The sequence below is a fragment of the Primulina tabacum genome, chromosome 3 (assembly GCF_025594145.1).
Source record: "Primulina tabacum isolate GXHZ01 chromosome 3, ASM2559414v2, whole genome shotgun sequence".
NCBI lineage: Eukaryota > Viridiplantae > Streptophyta > Magnoliopsida > Lamiales > Gesneriaceae > Primulina > Primulina tabacum.
In genome coordinates, this window is record NC_134552.1 from 49,625,001 (window position 1) to 49,646,898 (window position 21,898).

A 21,898-nucleotide genomic window follows, 5' to 3' on the forward strand; every position below is an offset into this window, starting at 1 on the left:
ACAACGATCACAAAGAGAAAAATTGGATATGCTCCAAAAAAGTGCCAATGGAGCTATCAATCAGATCATATCAGATCAAAATATTAGAAACAGAAGTCGAGGAACTTGCCTCGAAAGAGGAAATGTATTGGAGACAAAGAAATAGAACATCTTGGCTTAAGGATGAAGATCGCAATACAATGTACTTCCATTCCAAAGCCTTTGCTCGTCGAAGACAGAACTCCATTCCCGGATTGGTCTCAAGCCATGGTGATTGGTGTGCAGGGGATAGAAAGATATCAAAGATTGTGATGGATTATTTTGAAAATTTATTCAAAGCTTCCAACCATTTCGAGGATGAGATTGAACGTGTTCTTGAAACAATTGTTCCTAAAGTGAATGCTCAGATGAACCGGCCTCTGTGTGCCCCTTTTATAGAAATGGAGGTTAGACGCGTCATCTTTGACATGCATCTGGATAAAGCCCCTGGCCCAGATGGACTATCTACAGTTTTTTTTCAAAAATTCCGGGACGTAGTCGGTTAGGATGTTACAAATGTAGTTCTCCAAGTACTAAATGAGGGGGATTCATTAGAGCCTTGGAATGAGACACTTGTTACACTCATTCCTAAGATAAAAAGCCACAATTGGTAAAAGATTTCATACCGATCAGCCTCTGTAATGTCTTTTTCAAAATTGTCTCTCGAGCCATCACTAATCGATTCAGACCTGTTCTTTGAAAAATTATTGGGAATTCTCAGAGTGCTTTCATCCCCAGACGTTTGATTACTAAAAATATCATCGTGGGTTTTGAGATCTTGCACTGGCTAAGGAACAGAAAGACTGGTCGAAGTGGTTATGCAGCCCTCACAATCTAGATATGAGCAAGGCTTATGATAGGGTTGAATGGGATTTTCTGGAGAAGATAATGGCACGATTGAGGTTTGACTATAACTGGATAGCAAATGTGATGAATTGTGTTACATTTGTCTTATATTTCTTTCGAATAAATCAGGAAATATTTGGACCCATTAAGCTAGGTCGAGGTTTGCGGCGGAGGGATCATCTCTCACGTTACTTGTTTGTCTTATGTGCACGCGGCTTATCTACTCTCATTGATGCATATGAAGCCAAAGGGTTATTTAAAGGGTCAAAATTGTGTTTGCTAGTCCATCAGTGTCTCACTTGTTTTTTGCAGATGATAGTCTGGTCTTCTTCAGAGCAACTATGGAGGAAGGAGCACGTGTCAAAGAATGTTTGTCTATTTATGAGAGAGCATCTGGGAAACTCATTAACTATGATAATTCTGCCATATTCTTTAGTCCCAATACCAATCCGTTGCTCGTGGACTTGATTAAGAACATATTGACTATTCCTATTGTCCAACAACATGAGTTATATTTGAGCCTTCCTACAGTGTCTCTAAAAAGTAAGAGGCTTCAATTTAAATATCTTATTGAAATAGTTGTGAAACGGATACAGGGGTGGAATAATAAATGCTTCTGAAATATTTGAAAATTATATATAAATTTTAAAAAACACTTAAAATAAGTTTTTCCACACATTACCTTAAACAAATTTAATAAATGCTTTCATTGGCATACATATATATTTTTTAAAAAATAAATGGTTGCTAAAATGTCTTCATTGCTGCCTTTATATCCCACTTTTCTTTGGTTAATCAACCACGGGCAGGCGGTAGGCCTCGTAATAGACTTCTTTTAGGCATGTGAAATGCACCCTCTTAATTTAATTATGACATTTTTATTAAATGCTAACTTTATTTAATCAAATATATGTTTATTATATATAAATAGAGAATCCGCATTTTCAATTTTTCGTTGTGCACTAAACAAACCTCATATTAAAATAATATCATTCAAATCACGTTAACTAAATAAACTAAACTAAACAAATTCTGTGTGACAAATTTTCCAATAAGACAAGAGGAATCAAACTCCTAATTATCGATTAAATCTTGAGCTACTCCATCAGCTCAAACACTTTTTAGAGGCAATTATTATATCAATATTTATATAATCTATTCTATTTTATTAAGATTGAGGGCATGATAGTAACCACTTAGGAAGACACCAACTTTTTTTTCCAACTTTACCCTTATATGATACTAATATTACACTTTTGTTTATTATTTTTTTAAAAAAATTCAATACACAATTTTATTTATTATTTATTTAAAAAATTCAAATATCAATTTAGTCCCTTCATAATTTGTCAAATTTCACTTTAGTCCATCGATAATGATAAAAAAGACTGTACGCACATGCATCCCGTGTGCAGAATAACTAGTACACTACAAAAATTGAGAGATACAAAATAATCAACTTCCAAAAATTTAAAAACAAATATATAAAATAATAATAATTACATACTAACTAATACAACGACAATAAAAATTTATTAATTTAGATAACAATTCGATGCATTTGCTTTCCAGAAAACCCATTAAATCGGTTTTCTTTTGCAGTGTATTAGATTGGCGTTGCCTTTTGATTCTTTTCTTTTCTTTTTTCTTTTTTTTTTTAATTTTTTCCCACATCGGGGATGCTGAGAATCACGCTTCTATGAACTGGCAGGATTACCTTGGGCTTTTTTTAGAAATAATATAATTTTAAAAAGTATATATTAAAATATTATAAAATTTGGAGGTTTGTAAAAAGATTACAATCCGAAAATTAGAACCCAGATTCAATCATTTTAAAAAAAATTAAGTATGTCAACGAAGTCATTTTTACAATCCGTGACAACGAAGTCACGGATTCTAAAAGAATTTATTCTAAGAATCCGTGACAGTGTGTCACAAATTCTTTTAGAATCCATGACTTCTTTTCGGTTATTTAAATGCGGTGTGTGCTCCTCAGTTTTGTCACCGAAACCGAGCAAAGGCCTTAGGAGCAAATTTCTTTCGATCACCGAGCATCGAGCACTCTTTCCAGCACCGGTCTTCAGAATTTTCCATTTATTTTTTAGCGTAAGTCTTCGGTATTTTTTCAGAATATTAAGAGGTAACGATATTTTTTTTGTTTATTATATTTATTATTGTTCGTTAATTATATCATTTTTAAGTAATAACAATAGTTATAATATTAATTGTATTATTGAAATTATAATATTGTAATTTAGAATTTTTGCATCACCGAGCACTTCATGAACGCATCCTAGTAGTTTTAAGTAATAATAATAATTATACTTAATTTAATTACAATAATTATAATATTAATTGTATTATTGGAATTAGAATATGTATATAAATTACGGATTTTATATTTACGTGAAATTTTATGTATATTATATGTATAATTATAATATTAATTGTATTATAAATTACGGAGGTTAGAATTACGTGAAATTTTAAAAATTATTCTCAATTTGTTTTTTATATGCCTTTTGATTTATGTTAATGAGTGATATATTTTAATAAAAAATGATCTAGTTGCAAAAATAATTATTAGTGACAGGAATTAGCTAATAACCAAACTAAAATTAATAATAAAATAAAAAAATTGACATGTATATATTATTTAATAACATATAGTAAATCTTCCAGATTATGATAGAATTGTCCTTATTCTTATTAATAATGTATTTATTATAAGTATAATATTACGAATGTATTTATTATAATTAAATGTTACGTATTATGAAGTATTATTAATTTTTAAAAAAGTTATTTAATCTACATTAATTAGTTTTATTACCAATTTGTCATCAACAAATACGTTTTATTTTTTCGATCCGAAAATTTCAAATAAATTTCGTTTAATTTAAAATATGTAGTTAAATTTTTTTGATAAAAAATATAATATTTGTTAACTAATGATTTTTTTTTGCAAGATGGCTGAAAATACGGATAATGTGTTGTATTTGCGGGGTAGACACATATCAAATAATATCAACGCTGAGAACATGGATGTACTAATTCCGCCACGCCGGTCTACAAATGTCTTAGGAGATTGCTTAATGCTGGGATTCACCTCCGTGTCCGCCTATGTCTTGCACGCATTGGCTTCTATGGTGTCATTCAGTGTGGTCCTATTAAAAATTATGATAATCATTTTCTTACAGCCATTGTTGAGAGATTGCCACGTGAGATACACACATTTCACCTTACAGTGGGCGAGACAACAATCACCCTACATGACGTTGCCCTTATTTGGGGGTTGAATATTGATGGCATGCCCATCACTGGTGTATATACCGCGTACAACAAACATACTTTACAACAGCGCTGCGCTACTTGGTTGGGTTTTACGCCTACATCTTCTCAGATTAAAGGTGCACATCTTTATCTGACCGTTTTGCTAGACCATTGCCTACATAATATGTTAGACCTGTGATATGGTGATCCCAAGGACCAGTGTCGATCTCAGAATATGTCTGAACTGACTGTTCATCGATGTGATACATAGAAGGTCTGCTTCATTTAAACCTACTGTTCTCAAACCTTGCATTATTACCGGCATGACTGCATCAAAATCGAATCACTTACGTTCTGTAATACTGGCGATGAATCAACATACAAGTACATGCAATCCAGTGTCGGCAACTCGAATATAAATTGTAGACTATCATCATCTGTGATATAGACATACTCTTCAATATAACGAGACAACGAGCTATAACAATATTTCGTTGACAATTTGATGCAGAGTTTTGATTGGTCGATCTCCAACTTGCGATGCACATAATTCACCAGTTGGGAAAATGTAGTAGACCGAGAGATTTTAACGGGCATGGTCGCGGGGATACTATATCCAACCCTATCATCTTCAATAATGACGTAGCCACCTACGTAAAGTAAGGCCCTCACAGTATCCATGTCTGCACCGAACAAAATTATAATTAATAGTATAATGCAACTGAACAAAATTACAATTACATTAATACAATATAAAAAATACAACTAAAATATAAAAAATTAATGAAATTACCTTTTCAAATGTTGTATGGAATTTGTAATTCAATCAGCGAACGATGTTTAATATCTTCAATAAATTACAAAAATTATCAAAAATATTATAAAAAAAAAATCGGAGGTTTCAAATACTTTTACTAAATAACATTAACATATAATATTAAAGAATATTATTCAACTTATATTAAAATACCTTTATTATTCAACATATATGAAAAATTGGGAGTTGTCAAATACATTTACTTGAAAAATCTTTTATAAAAATAATTTATTACGAGCGATTAATAAAAAAATTTATTACGAGCGATTAATAAAAAATTTTGACTACCATTTATACAAATTATCAATCAATAAATTTTATAACATAAATTTGACCCGACAGCGTATCATGTACAAAGATTGTGTGTAATGCCCGAGATTTAATATCGTGTTAAATTACGATTATTGATTTTAATCGAGACGATTATGAGAGGGGCTAACCGAGACACAAAAGGAGATTTTATGTGGGAATCGTTGGTGCGAGGACCGAAGGTCTCGCGCATATGCGCGAAGAGTAGGCGTGCATATGCGCGAGCTGTGCGGAAGCCATAATGAGAGACCGAGCATTGGGCGCACATGCGCGACCTCAATACGCGCACATGCGCGAGAGGTCCAGAGAGTTGGGCGCACATGCGCGACTTAGATTCGCGCATATGCGCGAGATAACCCGAGAGTTGGCATTTTTGAACATTGGTCTCGCGCATATGCGCCGAGTAAGGGCGCGCATATGCGCGAGATGCCGTGTAGACACGCGCCAGGGCTTATCGCCTCGCGCATATGCGCGGAGGAGGGTCGCGCATATGCGCGAGATGTGTTGCACGTAGAGTGAGCCATTTGCCTTGTTGCATGTACGTGTATGTATATATATATATATATATCAACATATACGTTTTAAGCATCAGAAAAGGGAAAGCGAAGGAAACGTTGTCAAAATTGTCTTTGAAATCGTGGAGTCACGATTGTGTACAATCCGTCCGTCTGATTTTGAATCTGACTACGGTACTGTGTTCCTATCAACGCAGGCTACAACTTGACGTAAGTTTTACTACGTTTTGACATGTCTTGAAATTATGATATTGTCAGAATTGAATAGAATTCATATATGACGTTCTTGGCATGCTAGACATAGTAGAATCGAAGTCAGATTAAGAAACGGACTGATTATGGAATTGTTATGATTTTCTGATTATATTGATCTGAAATCGGACAGATTTGGATTATGGATGGATTACAAATTGTATCGGATATGAGTTATGATTTGTAATTGATGTCTGTTGATATGGTATTGACGGGGATACTGAGATTGTGTCATTATGTCGTGATTTGAATTAAATTCGGATTAATCAGATTCAATGTTGAATTGAGAATGGAATATTGATATTATGATTCTCAATATGTCGTTTCAGATTTACAGAGAAATATGTCGTTTCAGATTTACAGAGACACTCTTGAGTTCAGAATTGATATTGCTTCAGACGGAGACTACAAACGAAATGTATAAGTCAATGTGGTATCGGGAGATCGACTTAAGTCGGTTTAGACTTGAGTTTCCCTAAATCACATACTTTAATTTATTGCATTGATATTTGCATTGATTTGATTGATGTACTTGTTCTCTTGATTTATAGATAGCAGGTACTAGACGAGTAATCTTGTGACAGAAGTGCCTGATAGTGGCGGGATCGCCACGGGCACATTGCACGATGTCACAAGATAGTGTATGGGCGATAGTGCCAAAGTCTGTCACCGGATGATTGGCTATCGATGTGGATAGAAATGTGGCTTCTTCTATTACTGGTGATCGGTACTGTATCGATGTGGATAGAATCGTAACTCTTCTATTACTGATGATCAATATCATATCGATGTGGATAGAATCGGAGTTTCTTCTATTACTGGTGATCGATACTATATCGATGTGGATAGAATCAGAGCTTCTTCTATTACTGATGATCGATACCCTATCGACGTGGATAGAACTGGAGTCTTTTCTATTACTGTTGGTCGATATGGGGATGCTAACTTCTGGAAACCGGGATCCCTAGACTAGGATTGAGTCTAGTCTGAATTGTAGAGTTACAAGTATTGTCGACAGTCTGATATTGATTATGTTTCAGATTTTGATACATATTGCTGTTATCTGTTACATGCTTTATATTTGTTTATATGATTGCATGTTTCGTTGATTTATACTGGGATTATATTTTCACCGGAATTATCCGGCTGTTGTCTTGTTTGTATGTGTACATGACAACAGGTGGGACATGATCAGGGTCCAGGAGATGAGGAGAGATCGTGATAGAGTGGAGACTTTGGACTTTGATGTATATAGGGTTTTGGCACTTGATAATTAGATGTTGAACCTTAGTTTTTACTGATTTGTAGACGGTACAGGACTTGTACTTTATTTTATACTGAGTTGTATATTAGTTTGATTTCACTACATTCCGCATTTAAAAGAAAAAAATTTTATGACCCTAATTACTTGATTAGTATATTGATCCTGATGACGATTAAGAACTGATTAGTGTCCGGGTCCCCACAACAGGTGGTATCAGAGCGATAGATCCTTGAGACTGAGATAGGAGCTAGTGAGCGGGGTAGATTGAGGTTTTCTTTCCTGCTTTTGATTGTTAGCATGATTTACTGCTTTATAATGCATGTTTATCTGTTTATCTGACTTGATTTGAAAACATGTGTTATTGAGAATGGGATCAGCACCGATTCTGGATCAGCAGTAAGATGATCGGAGGAGGACTGAAACATATTTGTGTATTGGGATTACTAATCCTTTTGATTATCAGATATGCCTCCGAGAAGAGTACCTGAACAGGGTAGTACTTCAAATCCTCCAATGGACGTTACAGCCACTCCAATTGAGACCTTGTTAAAGAGATTTCAGTCGTTCCATCCACCAACTCTGAAGGGTACTGAGAATTCAGTGGAATGCGAGAGTTGGTTAGATGATATTGAGATGATGTTCGAATCTTTAGAGTATACTGACGAGCGAAGGGTGAAACTGATAGGGCACCAGTTACATGATGTGGCAAAGAACTGGTGGATTACCACAAAGCGGGCCTTGGAACAACGAGGTACGACTATCACCTGGAATGTCTTTAGAACTGAATTTTATCAAAGGTTCTTTCCAGTGTCGTTTAGAAAGGACAAGGGAGCCGAGTTTGCAAACTTGAGGCAGGGCCAGTTAAACATTGAGGAATATGTGGCCAAATTCTCTACACTTCTCCGATTTGCTCCCCACGTAGCTGAACATGATGAGGCCGTTGCGGACCAGTTCATAAATGGCCTAAATCCTGAAATCTTTACCTTGGTGAATACCGGGAGGCCAAACAACTTTACTGATGCCTTGAACCGAACCAAGGGAGCCGAATCCGGTTTGATGAGACAGAGAGAGGCTTCATTTGTACCTGCAGCACCAAGATCACAGATGTCTCCACCATCTTCTCGATATGAAAGCAGCAGTAGTAGGAAGAAGGACTTCTTGAAGGCTAGAGGGAAGCAGTTCAAGAAGTCCGGAAGCAGTTCTTCTAGCTCTGGGAGTCCTCGACAGAGCCAGAGCTATACTGGACCTATTTGCAATACTTGGAGGGAAGCATCCCACTGAATAGTGCCGAGGAGTGTTCGGCAACTGCCACATTTGTAAACAGCATGGACACTTTGCCCGAGTGTGTCCACAGCGAAGTGCCCAGGGATCCCAGGCCGCTGAGTCATCTAGATCAGTGGCTCAGACAGGGAGACGATCTTCTGCCGTTCATTTCCTTCCAGGCCAGCACCACCTACCCAGTCACAGCCGAGGCCAGGAGGGAGCCAGACAGCGAGCCAGCCTCCTAGACAGCAGGCCCGAGTGTTTGCTTTGACTGAGGAGCAGGCACAGGATGCACCTGATGATGTTGTTGCAGGTAACTGTTTTATTTCTAGTTATCCTGCTTATGTAGTGATTGATACTGGTGCATCCCATACATTTATATCTGAGCGATTTGCTTTGATGCATTCTTTGCCTATTGAGTCATTATCTGCGGTAGTGTCTGTCTCTTCTCCTTTGGGGACGGGTTTGATATCAGTGAAATCTGTTAGATCGTGTATTCTGCAGTATGATGGGCATGAAATTGAGTTAGACTGTATTGTGCTTGGGATATCTGACTTTGATTGTATTATCGGTATCGATACGTTGATCAAGTACAGGGCTACAGTCGATTATTTCCACAAGATTGTTCGATTCAGACCTGAAATGGCTGAGGAGTGGAAATTTTACGGTAAGGGTTCTCGAGCTAGAATTCCTTTGATATCTGCAATAAATATGACTCGATTATTGCAGAAAGGAGTGGAGGGATTCCTGGTATATTCAGTTGATTTACTGAAGTCAAGCCCATCATTGGCGGACTTGCCAGTGGTGTGTGAGTTTGCTGATGTCTTTCCAGATGAGATTCCTGGATTGCCTCCGATTCGAGAGATAGACTTCAGCATTGAGTTGATGCCAGGAACAGTCCCGATTTCGAGGACTCCGTACAGGATGGCACCGATTGAGTTGAAAGAGTTGAAAGAACAGTTGGAGGATTTACTGGCCAAGGGATATATCAGACCGAGTGTTTCTCCTTGGGGCGCTCCAGTACTGTTCGTGAGAAAGAAAGACGGTTCCATGAGACTTTGTATCGACTACCGGCAACTGAACAAGGCAACGGTAAAGAATAAATATCCATTGCCTCGTATTGATGATTTATTTGATCAATTGCAAGGTTCTTCGGTGTATTCCAAGATCGATCTCAGATTTGGATACCATCAACTGAGAGTCATGGATTCTGATGTCTCAAAGACAACATTCAGAACTAGGTATGGACACTATGAATTTATTGTCATGCCATTTGGTTTGACGAATGCACCAGCCGTATTTATGGGATTAATGAACCGTGTCTTTCAGAAATATCTCGATGATTTTGTGATTATTTTCATCGATGATATTTTGATATATTCAAAGAATGTGATGGAGCATGCTGAGCATTTAAGAATTGTGTTGAGAATTTTAAGGGCATAAAAACTGTATGCTAAACTGTCGAAATGCGAGTTCTGGTTGAAACAGGTGGTATTTCTGGGGCATATTATATCCGGAGACGGGATATCCGTTGATCCCAGTAAGGTTGAGGCAGTGATTTCTTGGCCGAGACCGACATCTGTACCAGAGATACGCAGCTTTATGGGTTTGGCAGGATATTACCGTCGATTCATCAAATATTTTTCCAGTATTGCCAAACCAATTACACAATTGACTCAAAAGAATGCTCCATTTGTTTGGTCTGAGGAATGTGAGACCAGTTTTCTCGAATTGAAGAAAAGATTGACCAGTGCTCCAGTGTTGACTATCCCGTCAGGTACTGGTGATTTTGTTGTTTATTGTGATGCATCTCACCGCGGATTGGGTTGTGTTTTGATGCAGTGGGGGCATGTGATTGCGTATGCCTCGAGACAGCTGAAACCCCATGAATCTCATTATCCAATTCATGATCTTGAATTGGCAGCCATCGTCTTTGTATTGAAGATATGACGACATTATCTGTACGGTGAGAAGTTTGAGATCTATTCTGATCACAAAAGCTTGAAATATCTGTTTTCACAGTCCGAATTGAATATGAGGCAGCGAAGATGGCTTGATTTGCTTAAAGATTTCGATTGTGAAATCAAATACTATCCAGGAAAGTCTAATGCAGCAGCTGATGCACTAAGTCGAAAGGTATGTTCTTTATCCTTATCGACTATGGGTGTTTCGAATTTGATTGAAGACTGCTGTTTGTCTGGATTAGCCTTTGAAACAAACTGTCAGCCTCTAAGATTATATGCGATTCAAGCTGAACCAGAGCTGATTTTGAGAATTAAAGCAGCTCAGAAAGTTGATCAGAATATACAGAAGTCGATTGCTATGGTCAGAGATGGACATCGATCGGAATATCAGGTTCAAAATGGTATTTTGTATGTGAATAATCGTCTTGTTGTGACCGAATGTTTCGGATTTAAGACAACAAATACTAGCAGAAGCGCACAACAGTCGTTTTAGCATTCATCATGGGGGCAGGAAAATGTATAATGATTTGAAGACACAATATTGGTGGAAGCAAATGAAATCAGATGTTACTGAATTTGTAGCCAAGTGTCTGAACTGCCAACAGGTGAAAGCTGAGAGGAAGAAACCATGAGGATTGTTACAGAGTTTGTCGATTCCTAAATGGAAATGGGATCACATTTCCATGGATTTTGTGACACAGTTACCGAGGTCCTCCCGAAGTTGTGATGCGATTTGGGTTGTGATTGATCGATTGACCAAATCTGCATGTTTTATTCCATACAAAATGACATATAGATATGACCAGATGACCGATATTTATGTTAGAGAAGTGGTCAGATTGCACGGAGTGCCGAAGTCGATTGTTTCAGACCGTGATCCTCGGTTTACTTCGCACTTCTGGCAGAGTTTGCAGCAAGCTCTAGGTACGAAGTTATATCTGAGTACCGCATATCATCCACAGACTGATGGACAGTCAGAACGGACGATTCAGACATTGGAAGATATGCTAAGAGCTATAGTGCTTGATTTTAGCACAAACTGGCAATATACATTGCCGCTTTGTGAATTTTCGTACAACAACAGCTATCAAACGAGTATTGAGATGGCACCATTCGAAGCGTTGTACGGAAAAAAAATGTCGATCCCCTCTTTATTGGGATGATATCTCTGAAGTTCCTGAGACTGGACCTGACATGATCAGAGACATGACTGAAAAAGTGAAACTAATTCAGAAGAAAATGAAGGCAGCACAGGACCGACAAGCCAAATATGCCAACCTTCGACGTAGACCGTTGGTATTTGAGACTGGAGATCGAGTATTTTTGAAGATTTCTCCATTCAGAGGTGTGGTTAGATTTGGTAAGAAAGGGAAATTGTCTCCACGATATGTTGGTCCTTTTGAGATTTTCGAAAATATAGGAGATCGTGCCTATCGACTGGCCTTGCCGCCTTCATTATCGGGGATACATGATGTTTTTCATGTATCTATGCTGCGGAAATATCTCCCTGATGATTCTCACGTTATTCAATCAGACGAGACTGAGCTGGATGAGACATTGAGTTATGTCGAGCAACCGATTCGGATTATCGATCGTAAAGAAAAACAGCTCAGAACAAAGACGATTCCTCTTGTGAAAGTTCAATGGACTCGTCATGGCATTGAAGAAGCTACTTGGGAAACTGAATCAGATATGAGACAAGAATTCCCAGCATTGTTTCACTGATGTAAATATTTATTCGGTTTTAATTACATGCCTTCTTAATGATATGATTTGACGATCTGTGATTTCGAGGACGAAATCGTATCTTAGAGGGGGAGAAATGTAATGTCCGAGATTTAATATCGTGTTAAATTACGATTATTGATTTTAATCGAGACGATTATGAGAGGGGCTAACCGAGACACAAAAGGAGATTTTATGTGGGAATCGTTGGTGCGAGGACCGAAGGTCTCGCGCATATGCGCGAAGAGTAGGCGCGCATATGCGCGAGCTGTGCGGAAGCCATAATGAGAGACCGAGCATTGGGCGCACATGCGCGACCTCAATACGCGCACATGCGCGAGAGGTCCAGAGAGTTGGGCGCACATACGCGACTTAGATTCGCGCATATGCGCGAGATAACCCGATAGTTGGCATTTTTGAATATTGGTCTCGCGCATATGCGCCGAGTAAGGGCGCGCATATGCGCGAGATGCCGTGTAGACACGCGCCAGGGCTTATCGCCTCGCGCATATGCGCGGAGGAGGGTCGCGCATATGCGCGAGACGTGTTGCACGTAGAGTGAGCCATTTGCCTTGTTGCATGTACGTGTATGTGTATATATATATATATATATATATATATATATATATATATATATCAACATATACGTTTTAAGCATCAGAAAAGGGAAAGCGAAGGAAACGTTGTCAAAATTGTCTTTGAAATCGTGGAATCGCGATTGTGTACAATCCGTCCGTCTGATTTTGAATCTGACTACGGTACTGTGTTCCTATCAACGCAGGCTACAACTTGACGTAAGTTTTACTACGTTTTGACATGTCTTGAAATTATGATATTGTCGGAATTGAATAGAATTCATATATGACGTTCTTGGCATGCTAAACATAGTAGAATCGAAGTCAGATTAAGAAACGGACTGATTATGGAATTTTTATGATTTTCTGATTATATTGATCTGAAATCGGACAGATTTGGATTATGGATGGATTACAAATTGTATCGGATATGAGTTATGATTTGTAATTGATGTCTGTTGATATGGTATTGACGGGGATACTGAGATTGTGCCGTTATGCCGTGATTTGAATTAAATCCGGATTAATCAGATTCAATGTTGAATTGAGAATGGAATATTGATATTATGATTCTCAATATGTCGTTTCAGATTTACAGAGACACTCTTGAGTTCAGAATTGATATTGCTTCAGACCGAGACTACAAACGAAAGGTATAAGTCAATGTGGCATCGGGAGATCGACTTAAGTCGGTTTAGACTTGAGTTTCCCTAAATTACATACTTTACTTTATTGCATTGATATTTGCATTGATTTGATTGATGTACTTGTTCTCTTGATTTATAGATAGCAGGTACTAGACGAGTAATCTTCTGACAGAAGTGCCTGATAGTGGCGGGATCGCCACGGGCACATTGCACGATGTCACAAGATAGTGTATGGGCGATAGTGTCAAAGTCTGTCACTGGATGATTGGCTATCGATGTGGATAGAAATATGGCTTCTTCTATTACTGGTGATCGGTACTGTATCGATGTGGATAGAATCGTAACTCTTCTATTACTGATGATCGATATCATATCGATGTGGATAGAATCGGAGTTTCTTCTATTACTGGTGATCGATACTATATCGATGTGGATAGAATCAGAGCTTCTTCTATTACTGGTGATCGATACCCTATCGACGTGGATAGAACTGGAGTCTTTTCTATTACTGTTGGTCGATATGGGAATGCCAACTTCTGGAAACTGGGATCCCTAGACTAGGATTGAGTCTAGTCTGAATTGTAGAGTTACAAGTATTGTCGACAGTCTGATATTGATTATGTTTCAGATTTTGATACATATTGTTGTTATCTGTTACATGCTTTATATTTGTTTATATGATTGCATGTTTCGTTGATTTATACTGGGATTATATTCTCACCGGAATTATCCGACTGTTGTCTTGTTTGTATGTGTACATGACAACAGGTGGGACAGGATCAGGGTCCAGGAGATGAGGAGAGATCGTGATAGAGTGGAGACTTCGGACTTTGATGTATATAGGGTTTTGACACTTGATAATTAGATGTTGAACCTTAGTTTTTACTGATTTGTAGACGGTACAGGACTTGTACTTTATTTTATACTGAGTTGTATATTAGTTTGATTTCACTACATTCCGCATTAAAAAGAAAAAAATTTTATGACCCTAATTACTTGATTAGTATATTGATCCTGATGACGATTAATAACTGATTAGCGTCCGGGTCCCCACATTGTGCAAGAAGACAGTAACATATAATTTTTTTTACTAAAAAAATATTATATGAAAATAATATTAAAGAATATTATTCAACTAATAAAAAGTATTTAATAAAACAATTTTATTTTTGTTATTATTAATACTTTAAAGTAATTTTAATAATATAAATTGTTGTAGTAAGTAAATTCAGACAATCAAATTTAGTTCAGTCAATAAACGAACAATAATAAATATAATGAACAAAAATAATAACGTTACCTCTTAAGATTTGGTCGTATGAAATAAATGATTAATCAGCGAACAATATAATAACCTATCAATGTTAAACATTCTTACAAAAAATACAACATAAAACAATATTAATTCAAAAATAAGAAAATAAAATAATACTTGACATGTCTCTATAACAAAAAAAATATGAGCATAACAAACTGACGAGAATTATTACCAACAAACGAAAATAATGATGTTGCGCAAATAAAAATACCGAAAACGGAAGAATATGCACCGATGACCCAACAAATTGAAATGCCGAGGACAACCAACAAATCGCCGAGGAAAATACCGAATGAATGATCGGCATCTGTGACCTCCTTATTTTATTTTTTTTTAATTTTTTTATAAATAATTATGAATCCGTTGCAGTGTAATACGGATTATACTACTTTTATTAAGTTTTTCTATTTGCAACATTTTTATAATGATTTTATTAATTTATAATATTTTTTTAAAAAAAGCCTATTACCTTCTATGAATTTTTATACACATTCACACAATGAAATGTGATTTGGTTCCAAATTTTGGAAAGTTTTGTTTGTTTTTTTCTTCAATATTTATTGATGTTACAGTGAATTTTTTTATTTTTTGTCTAGTAAATTTAATATTTTTTTCTAATTTTTTTACTTATTTGTATTTTTTAAAAAAATTATTATTATTTATATCGAAAGACGCAAAGAACTTAAATTAAAAAACAAGATTATAAATGAAAAAAAAAAAACATACAAATTATTCGAGTAAAAATGAACATTCATAAAAAAAAAAAAATATAAGTTACAAGACTAATAATATAAATTTTATAAAACCGAAAATGTAATATAATTTTATGGATGTTTTAATATAATTGTTCTTTGGGTGATTCATCTAATCACACAATTAATGTCCAAAATGGGACATTTAATTTTAATAAACTGAGAATAAAAAAAGTTTTTTTATGTTTGTGCAATTTTTAGTATAGAAATTGTATATTTTGACTAACAAACATTTTCACTCGACGGAGACAGTCGCTCGATCCATCCATCAAACACAGAGTGCATACATGCTATCCATGGCCAACTGTTTGGGAGCTCCGATGGCTTCCTCCTCCTCCTCCTCCTCCTTTCCCTGTTCATCGTCTCTGAAACGATGTAGTTTCAGGGCAATCAGCGCCTCCAAGATTCGCTTGCCTCCGCTCAACCCTAAGGATCCTTTCCTGTCCAAGCTTGCTTCTGTGGCTGCCGCTTCTCCCGAAACCCTACTCAATAGGCCCAGAGACTCCGATACGCCGCCCTTCTTGGACATTTTTGACTCCCCACAGCTCATGGCTACACCTGCCCAGGTACGCTCTCCCTACTTCGATTCTATCTCCACGAACCTGATTGTTTAAAGATTTGTAATTATAGTGCTGAATGAATGTTTTGTGTATAGTGCTGAATGAATGTTTTGTGTATAGTGCTGGACGATCGAGTATTCTTTTAATGGATTGACCTTGAACATTTTAGAGTCAATTAACAAGGGTTGAATTTCGTACTTAAAGATTTTATAAAAGTCTGTTGTGGCATTTAATGTAGAGTCACTAAAGATTCATGAAATTTCATTGATTTGACTGAATCGAGGGCGGGTACTAAGCATGCCTAATGTGGCTCCTGTTTAAAATGTCCTAATACGTCAGCTCTTTTCTCATAAACTCACGGGATTACTTGGAAACTAGTAAGAGGAACTGACTTGAAATTTCATATAGTAGATAATAGAAAAATTTAATTGCTCCATTGTTGGGAATCAATTGGAATCACTTTCCATTTCAAAGCAAGAGTTTATGATTTTGAACATGATTAAAAAGTAGAAATCATTGGTTTATTTTTGCTTTTATAGTTTTATATCATCAGTGTATTCTTAAAGGGTAATGAACTATTGCTTGATACTGCACTTTTTTGTACCTGCAATCATCTTGTTGCTTGAAATAGGTGGAGAGATCCGTTTCATACAATGAGCATAGGCCAAGAAGACCTCCACCTGACTTGCCTTCATTGTTGCTCCATGGAAGAATTGTGTATATTGGCATGCCGGTGGGTGGATCAGCTTTCCTTTTTGCAAATGGTCTATCTGAATTTGAACTGGCAACTTGTTATAGATTATTAAAGAACTCATAGAATTAGGACAAAAGTTTTCTTGCTGTTATACACACGAGACATCCAGTATGAATGATGACCCAAACCCGTAGTTTAGCTTTTCTTGGCCATGCTTTATGGTGTGATTGTGATTTTTCTTGAGTGTTGTGATTACTATTCTCTACCTTCTGATAAGTTTGCTGGAGGTTTGCTGACCCTATACTAAACAGGGTAAGTTAATATTGCGAAATTATGTTTTGTTGCCTAAACAGGGTAAGTTAGTATTGCGAAATTATGTTTTGTTGCGAAGAAGTTCATTGCCTGGCCTGGGCTTTAATCCAGCTTCCACCTTGCCCTACTGGGTTAGAAACATTTATTCTCCATCCACAACTCATATATATTATCCTTTGGCATCTATAGTTTTAATACAACCACCTTGTAGAAGTTATTGTTCATAATTTTAATTATGATTAACTTGTATATTATGTTATACGACTTTTTTTAGAAATATTTTGCATTTGTTATGTTGTTAACATTACACAACTTTGGATTTTTTGACGACACAAGACAATTGAAATTTTGGTCTCGACTTTTCTTGGGGTGGAAGCAGTTTCTGATTTCTCACAATTTTGAAGTAATATTTTTCTTTTTCAGTTGGTTCCGGCTGTTACAGAGCTAGTTGTAGCTGAGTTGATGTACCTTCAATGGATGGATCCTAAAGAGCCTATTTACCTTTACATAAACTCCACTGGAACAACTCGTGATGATGGTGAAACGGTGAGAGCCTTGAGATTTGTAATTTACTGTAATCAAATTGTTTTGAATTTGACAATCGAATGATCCTTATAGTTTCTCTCTCACTCGCCCCACATTTCTAACCTCTGCTCAAAGTATACGATATTTTCGTTGATGGTATTATTCTTACTGTGGCTAGACAATTTTGTATTGATCTCAGTTCAATAACTTCAGTCTTTGCCAAATGATTGTAGCATTATCTCAATCTTGATCGTTGATGAAAAATTGAAGCTTAAGCTCCAATTGTGTGATCAGCTTACTAACGGGCTTCAGCAAACTGCCAACCACAGCTTGTTCTAACATTCTTTCAACTCACTTATTATTTTTGTCATTGTGCATAAATTTTCAGTTGCATTTCTTTTGTGTTTTTCAATTTTGCTCTCTTTCGACTTTCTAGAAAGTTATCGTTTATATTTCTCATTCGTTGGAATTACTTTTTGATTCGTACTCTATTTTCATCACTAGTGGTGGTCACACAATGCTTTTTCTTGTTCTGTTTAGAGGGATCAGTCATAAATATCTGCATTCAAGCCCTTACTTTTTTTTTAATAATCATATCATTTCTTGTTTGGTTTTCTTTGCTTATCCCATTGTTCAGTTTATCATTTTTTCTTTGGTTGATTTTTCTGCCTTTAACGTTTTAACCTGCTTAGCCAAATTCCACCATGTTCACACCCAGTTGAAAGGCTAATGTTATCTAATATGTGATGATTTCAATGCAAGGTTGGTATGGAGTCGGAAGGTTTTGCAATTTATGATGCTATGATGCAGTTGAAGAATGAGGTGAGGTTTTCTGTGTGACTACTTACTGTTTGTTCGTGTTAGGGTGATTGGTTTATGTACTGTACATGCTATATTGACCACCTGGTTTGTTGCACTACATATTTACGTCTGAGCTTATTAAATAGAATGTTTGCGATATGTACTAATTGGTTAGAGATCCATGAAAGTATTATTCAAATACTGAGCCATACAATAAACTCCTGATGTTTATGAAGATATCCTGAATAATTGATTTGAGAATTAAGTGCTGCTAGGATTGGACTTTTTGAGGGAAAATTGGTTGTGATAAAAACCTTCAATAGACATTAAAATCTACCTCTCGTTATATTCATGCCCACCGAGATCCTAATATTAGAGGAAAATTGTCGAATAGAAATCCAGTTTTTCAGCTGTATTTTTTATTTGATAATCGATATTATTGTTATCTGTTTCAGCTATGCTATCCCAAAAAACATTATATTTTGTGACTTAAGCCAATGTTGTTTCATCTAAAGTCCACCTTGTTAATAATATGTGGGCGCCTTATTAAAGTTATTATGTATATATCTCTCTGACATATTTCAGACAATATCTTTTTTGGCTATTTCTCGTGCAAGTCTCTTGTTATTGTCATTAGTCCTAGCAATCACGATTCAGCTGCTTAAGTCACAAAATTTGAAAATACAAAAATAATCATGTGTGGAGTGTAAAACTTGTTGCAAGGTGGTATGGAAATTGTTCCGTAAAAGGGTCTTCCTTTATTTAGGGTTGATCATATCGACTTCTGTTTCGTATTGCATATCTTGTTTTTTCAGGATCTGTGAATCAGCAGTTAGTTATAAGATTGTGATACAAGTAGACGGAGCAGTTTATATGTTTTTTTACTTGTTTTCCTAGTTCTGGCTGTGAATATAAATGGGTGCGTATCATGCTCCCGCTGCCAGGAGTAGCATTTTAACTTGGCGATCAGGAAATTTATTTTTGGTGTGTGTGTGTTAATTCAATTATTGGATATTTGTTTGAAAAGAAAAACATATTGTTGTTCTAGCTATATGATGAAATCTGGTGTGCAATGTTTGTTCCTTTGCCTTGTTTCAAATATGCATATGTATGTGCTCTTAACTTCCTTTAGATGATATTTAGCATTCACTATGTGTTTCACTATCCCCTTAAGTTCTAATCCTGAACGCAGATCCACACGGTTGGTGTTGGAGCCGCTATAGGTCATGCCTGCCTTTTACTTGCTGCTGGAACCAAAGGGCAACGCTTTATGATGCCACATTCTAAAGGTTTGTTGTAAAATGTTGCATAATTGAGCTAATGACTCGGATTTATTTTTTTGCCTCTTTGTAATGTGTTCACGGGATAATTGTTCTGTTTCAGCTATGATTCAACAACCTCGTGTTCCATCAGCTGGATTAATGCCAGCCAGTGATGTTATCATTCGTGCAAAAGAGGTAACTTGATCTCTGCCGTCATTTTTCATTTTAAAGGAAACTCTTCAATATCATACCGCAATTTCCTCTTATAAAATTATATATCCAGAACATTCCTCTTAAAATTTTATAAACTTTCTTGCTATGAGATCAATTACACTCATACTGCATGTGAAACAACACTTTGGGGAATTATTCACGTGTTCGAGGAATGCAGTATAGAGAGAAACATGCAGAAAGGTTTTGTGAAGCATTTTAACTAAAACTTTGTATGTCAATTGCCATGGATAATACTTTCCCTCCCCTCTTCACCGATCTCCTTATCATTTTGTCTCTCTACTTTTATTTCCCAATTTTTCAATCAGGTGAAACTTAACAATTTTTTCTCTATTATATGCAACAGTAGATACTATCCACTTTTTTCTCTGAAAGTGACTGACCGAATTCCTTGTTTAGGTGATAATAAACAGGGACACTCTTGTTAGCCTTATAGCTAAGCACACTGGAAATGTAAGTTGACACAGGAAATTTTATTTTCGTTTATGCCGGCAAAAATGAATCGATACATCATCTGTTTTGCAACCAGTCAGAAGAAACTGTATTCAAGGTGATGAGAAGACCGTTTTATATGGATGCTACTAAAGCTAAAGAATTTGGAGTCATAGATAAGGTGAGATGCTGACAATTTCATTGTTAAAAAATTACTGTAATTTATCCTGGCTTGTTGACTAACATAATATGTTATGATCCAGATACTTTGGCGTGGACAGGAAAAGATTATGGCAGATGCTGCCTCACCAGAGGAATGGGACAAAGGTGCAGGGATTAGAGTTCTCGATGCAATGTAGTTTGTTCCTGAATATTTTTTCGGTGAGACTTTTCTCTTAATACATGCATATATATGATATATCTCTACATAATTTGAGGCAACAATGGAAATAGGCGGAGCTGGATGAATTTATAATAGCCGAGATATTTTGGGTCTTGGTGTTTCTTCTCGTTCATCTTTCACCTTTTTTTCCTCAGTTGAACATTTTATGAAAAAACACACTGGGCGGAAATATGTGACAACTAGAAGAAGGCAAATTTGTTTCGGTAGGTCGGATAGGTAAAAAATTGAGTTAAATGGATATTAGAAACTGTGCTTTGAATATCTGAAATAAAAGAGAATAATTAAGTCGTCCTCGGAAGAACAAAGGGTGTGATTTTTTTGAACTTTTTAAAGCCAAGATGGAATGACCCCAACACTTCATTTGAGTGTGTTAGATGATGGTTACTTGCCACACAGATGAAGAAATATATAGCAGGAATAATGATCGATCAAACACAAACGATAATGTTGTAATATATGATATTGTGTTAATTGAAATAAATGAAGGTATTTCCCAGAGATGTATTCTCTGTACAAGCAATTAAATTGCTTCCCCTAGCCACTGCCAATATTCTCACCCAACAAGATTAAGAAAAATGTCTGAAAACAGAATCGTTCTTTTCCTTACATTTAATGACCCTTTCCTCGGGTCTATATCTTCCAAGGGGCCAATTTTGGTTTAAGCCATATATCAATATTTAAGTCCGTAACAGTGTCACAGAAATGTGGACTGAGCCATGGTGTCAAATTTGATCTTGGTGTAAATTTCATGTGATGTAGGGCTGTGACAGCTATATTTGTTTGGATTATATTTTGAAGGAGCCGACTGCTGAGATCTGTGCCCTTGCAGAGTATCTGATGGAGCTTACAAGTTCTGTAAATGTGTATCAACCAATTTGGATCCACCACAAGGGATCTTTTACACTGAAAAAGGTTGGATTTTGGAAGCAGCTGGACTCTTGCATTCGAATCATGCCATGTTCTGTAAAAGTATGTTTTATGTGATTAAATGCAATCAAGTGCGAAAAATATGATTAAATAAATACAATTAAGCGGGAGTTTTTTAGATAAAATTTTAAGTTGAATTTTAATTTATTTTTAAAAAAAATTAAAGTTAACTTTTACTAATTTTGGATAAAAGTTAACCATAAAATTTTAAAT

At 36.1% G+C, this 21,898-nt stretch overlaps 1 protein-coding gene and 1 long non-coding RNA gene across 3 annotated transcripts in view; both read left to right on the forward strand.

Annotated features, from left to right (window-relative positions):
* The window catches only part of LOC142541156 (uncharacterized), an 89,471-nt gene extending 85,183 nt beyond the window's left edge, over nt 1–4,288 (forward strand). The window contains exon 2 of the long non-coding RNA XR_012819247.1: nt 3,834–4,288. This is a non-coding gene — a long non-coding RNA (uncharacterized LOC142541156). The remainder of the gene's footprint in view (nt 1–3,833) is intronic.
* An 11,474-nt stretch (nt 4,289–15,762) lies between these two features.
* On the forward strand, nt 15,763–21,789 carry LOC142541157 (ATP-dependent Clp protease proteolytic subunit-related protein 3, chloroplastic). Of its 2 annotated transcripts, none has more exons than XM_075647784.1 (10): nt 15,763–16,104; nt 16,730–16,831; nt 17,528–17,650; nt 18,392–18,451; nt 19,623–19,719; nt 19,814–19,887; nt 20,323–20,376; nt 20,453–20,536; nt 20,619–20,736; nt 21,518–21,789. In XM_075647784.1, exons 1-9 carry the CDS (start codon nt 15,826–15,828, stop codon nt 20,712–20,714), a joined length of 969 nt encoding a protein of 322 aa, XP_075503899.1. In that variant the 5' UTR covers nt 15,763–15,825; the 3' UTR covers nt 20,715–20,736; nt 21,518–21,789. The 2 variants fall into 2 exon arrangements, with proteins under 2 accessions (XP_075503899.1, XP_075503900.1); XM_075647785.1 differs by having other exon boundaries at nt 21,557–21,789.
* Nucleotides 21,790–21,898: the final 109 nt, after the last annotated feature.

What these genes read in the sequence shown, in the direction of transcription:
- LOC142541157 (XM_075647784.1), top strand. Translation starts at nt 15,826, where the DNA reads ATGCTATCCATGGCCAACTGTTTGGGAGCTCCGATGGCTTCCTCCTCC. An exon ending in TCATGGCTACACCTGCCCAG is followed by an intron (nt 16,105 to 16,729) that starts GTACGCTCTCCC and finishes TGCTTGAAATAG; the next exon opens with GTGGAGAGATCCGTTTCATA. An exon ending in TTGTGTATATTGGCATGCCG is followed by an intron (nt 16,832 to 17,527) that starts GTGGGTGGATCA and finishes TTTCTTTTTCAG; the next exon opens with TTGGTTCCGGCTGTTACAGA.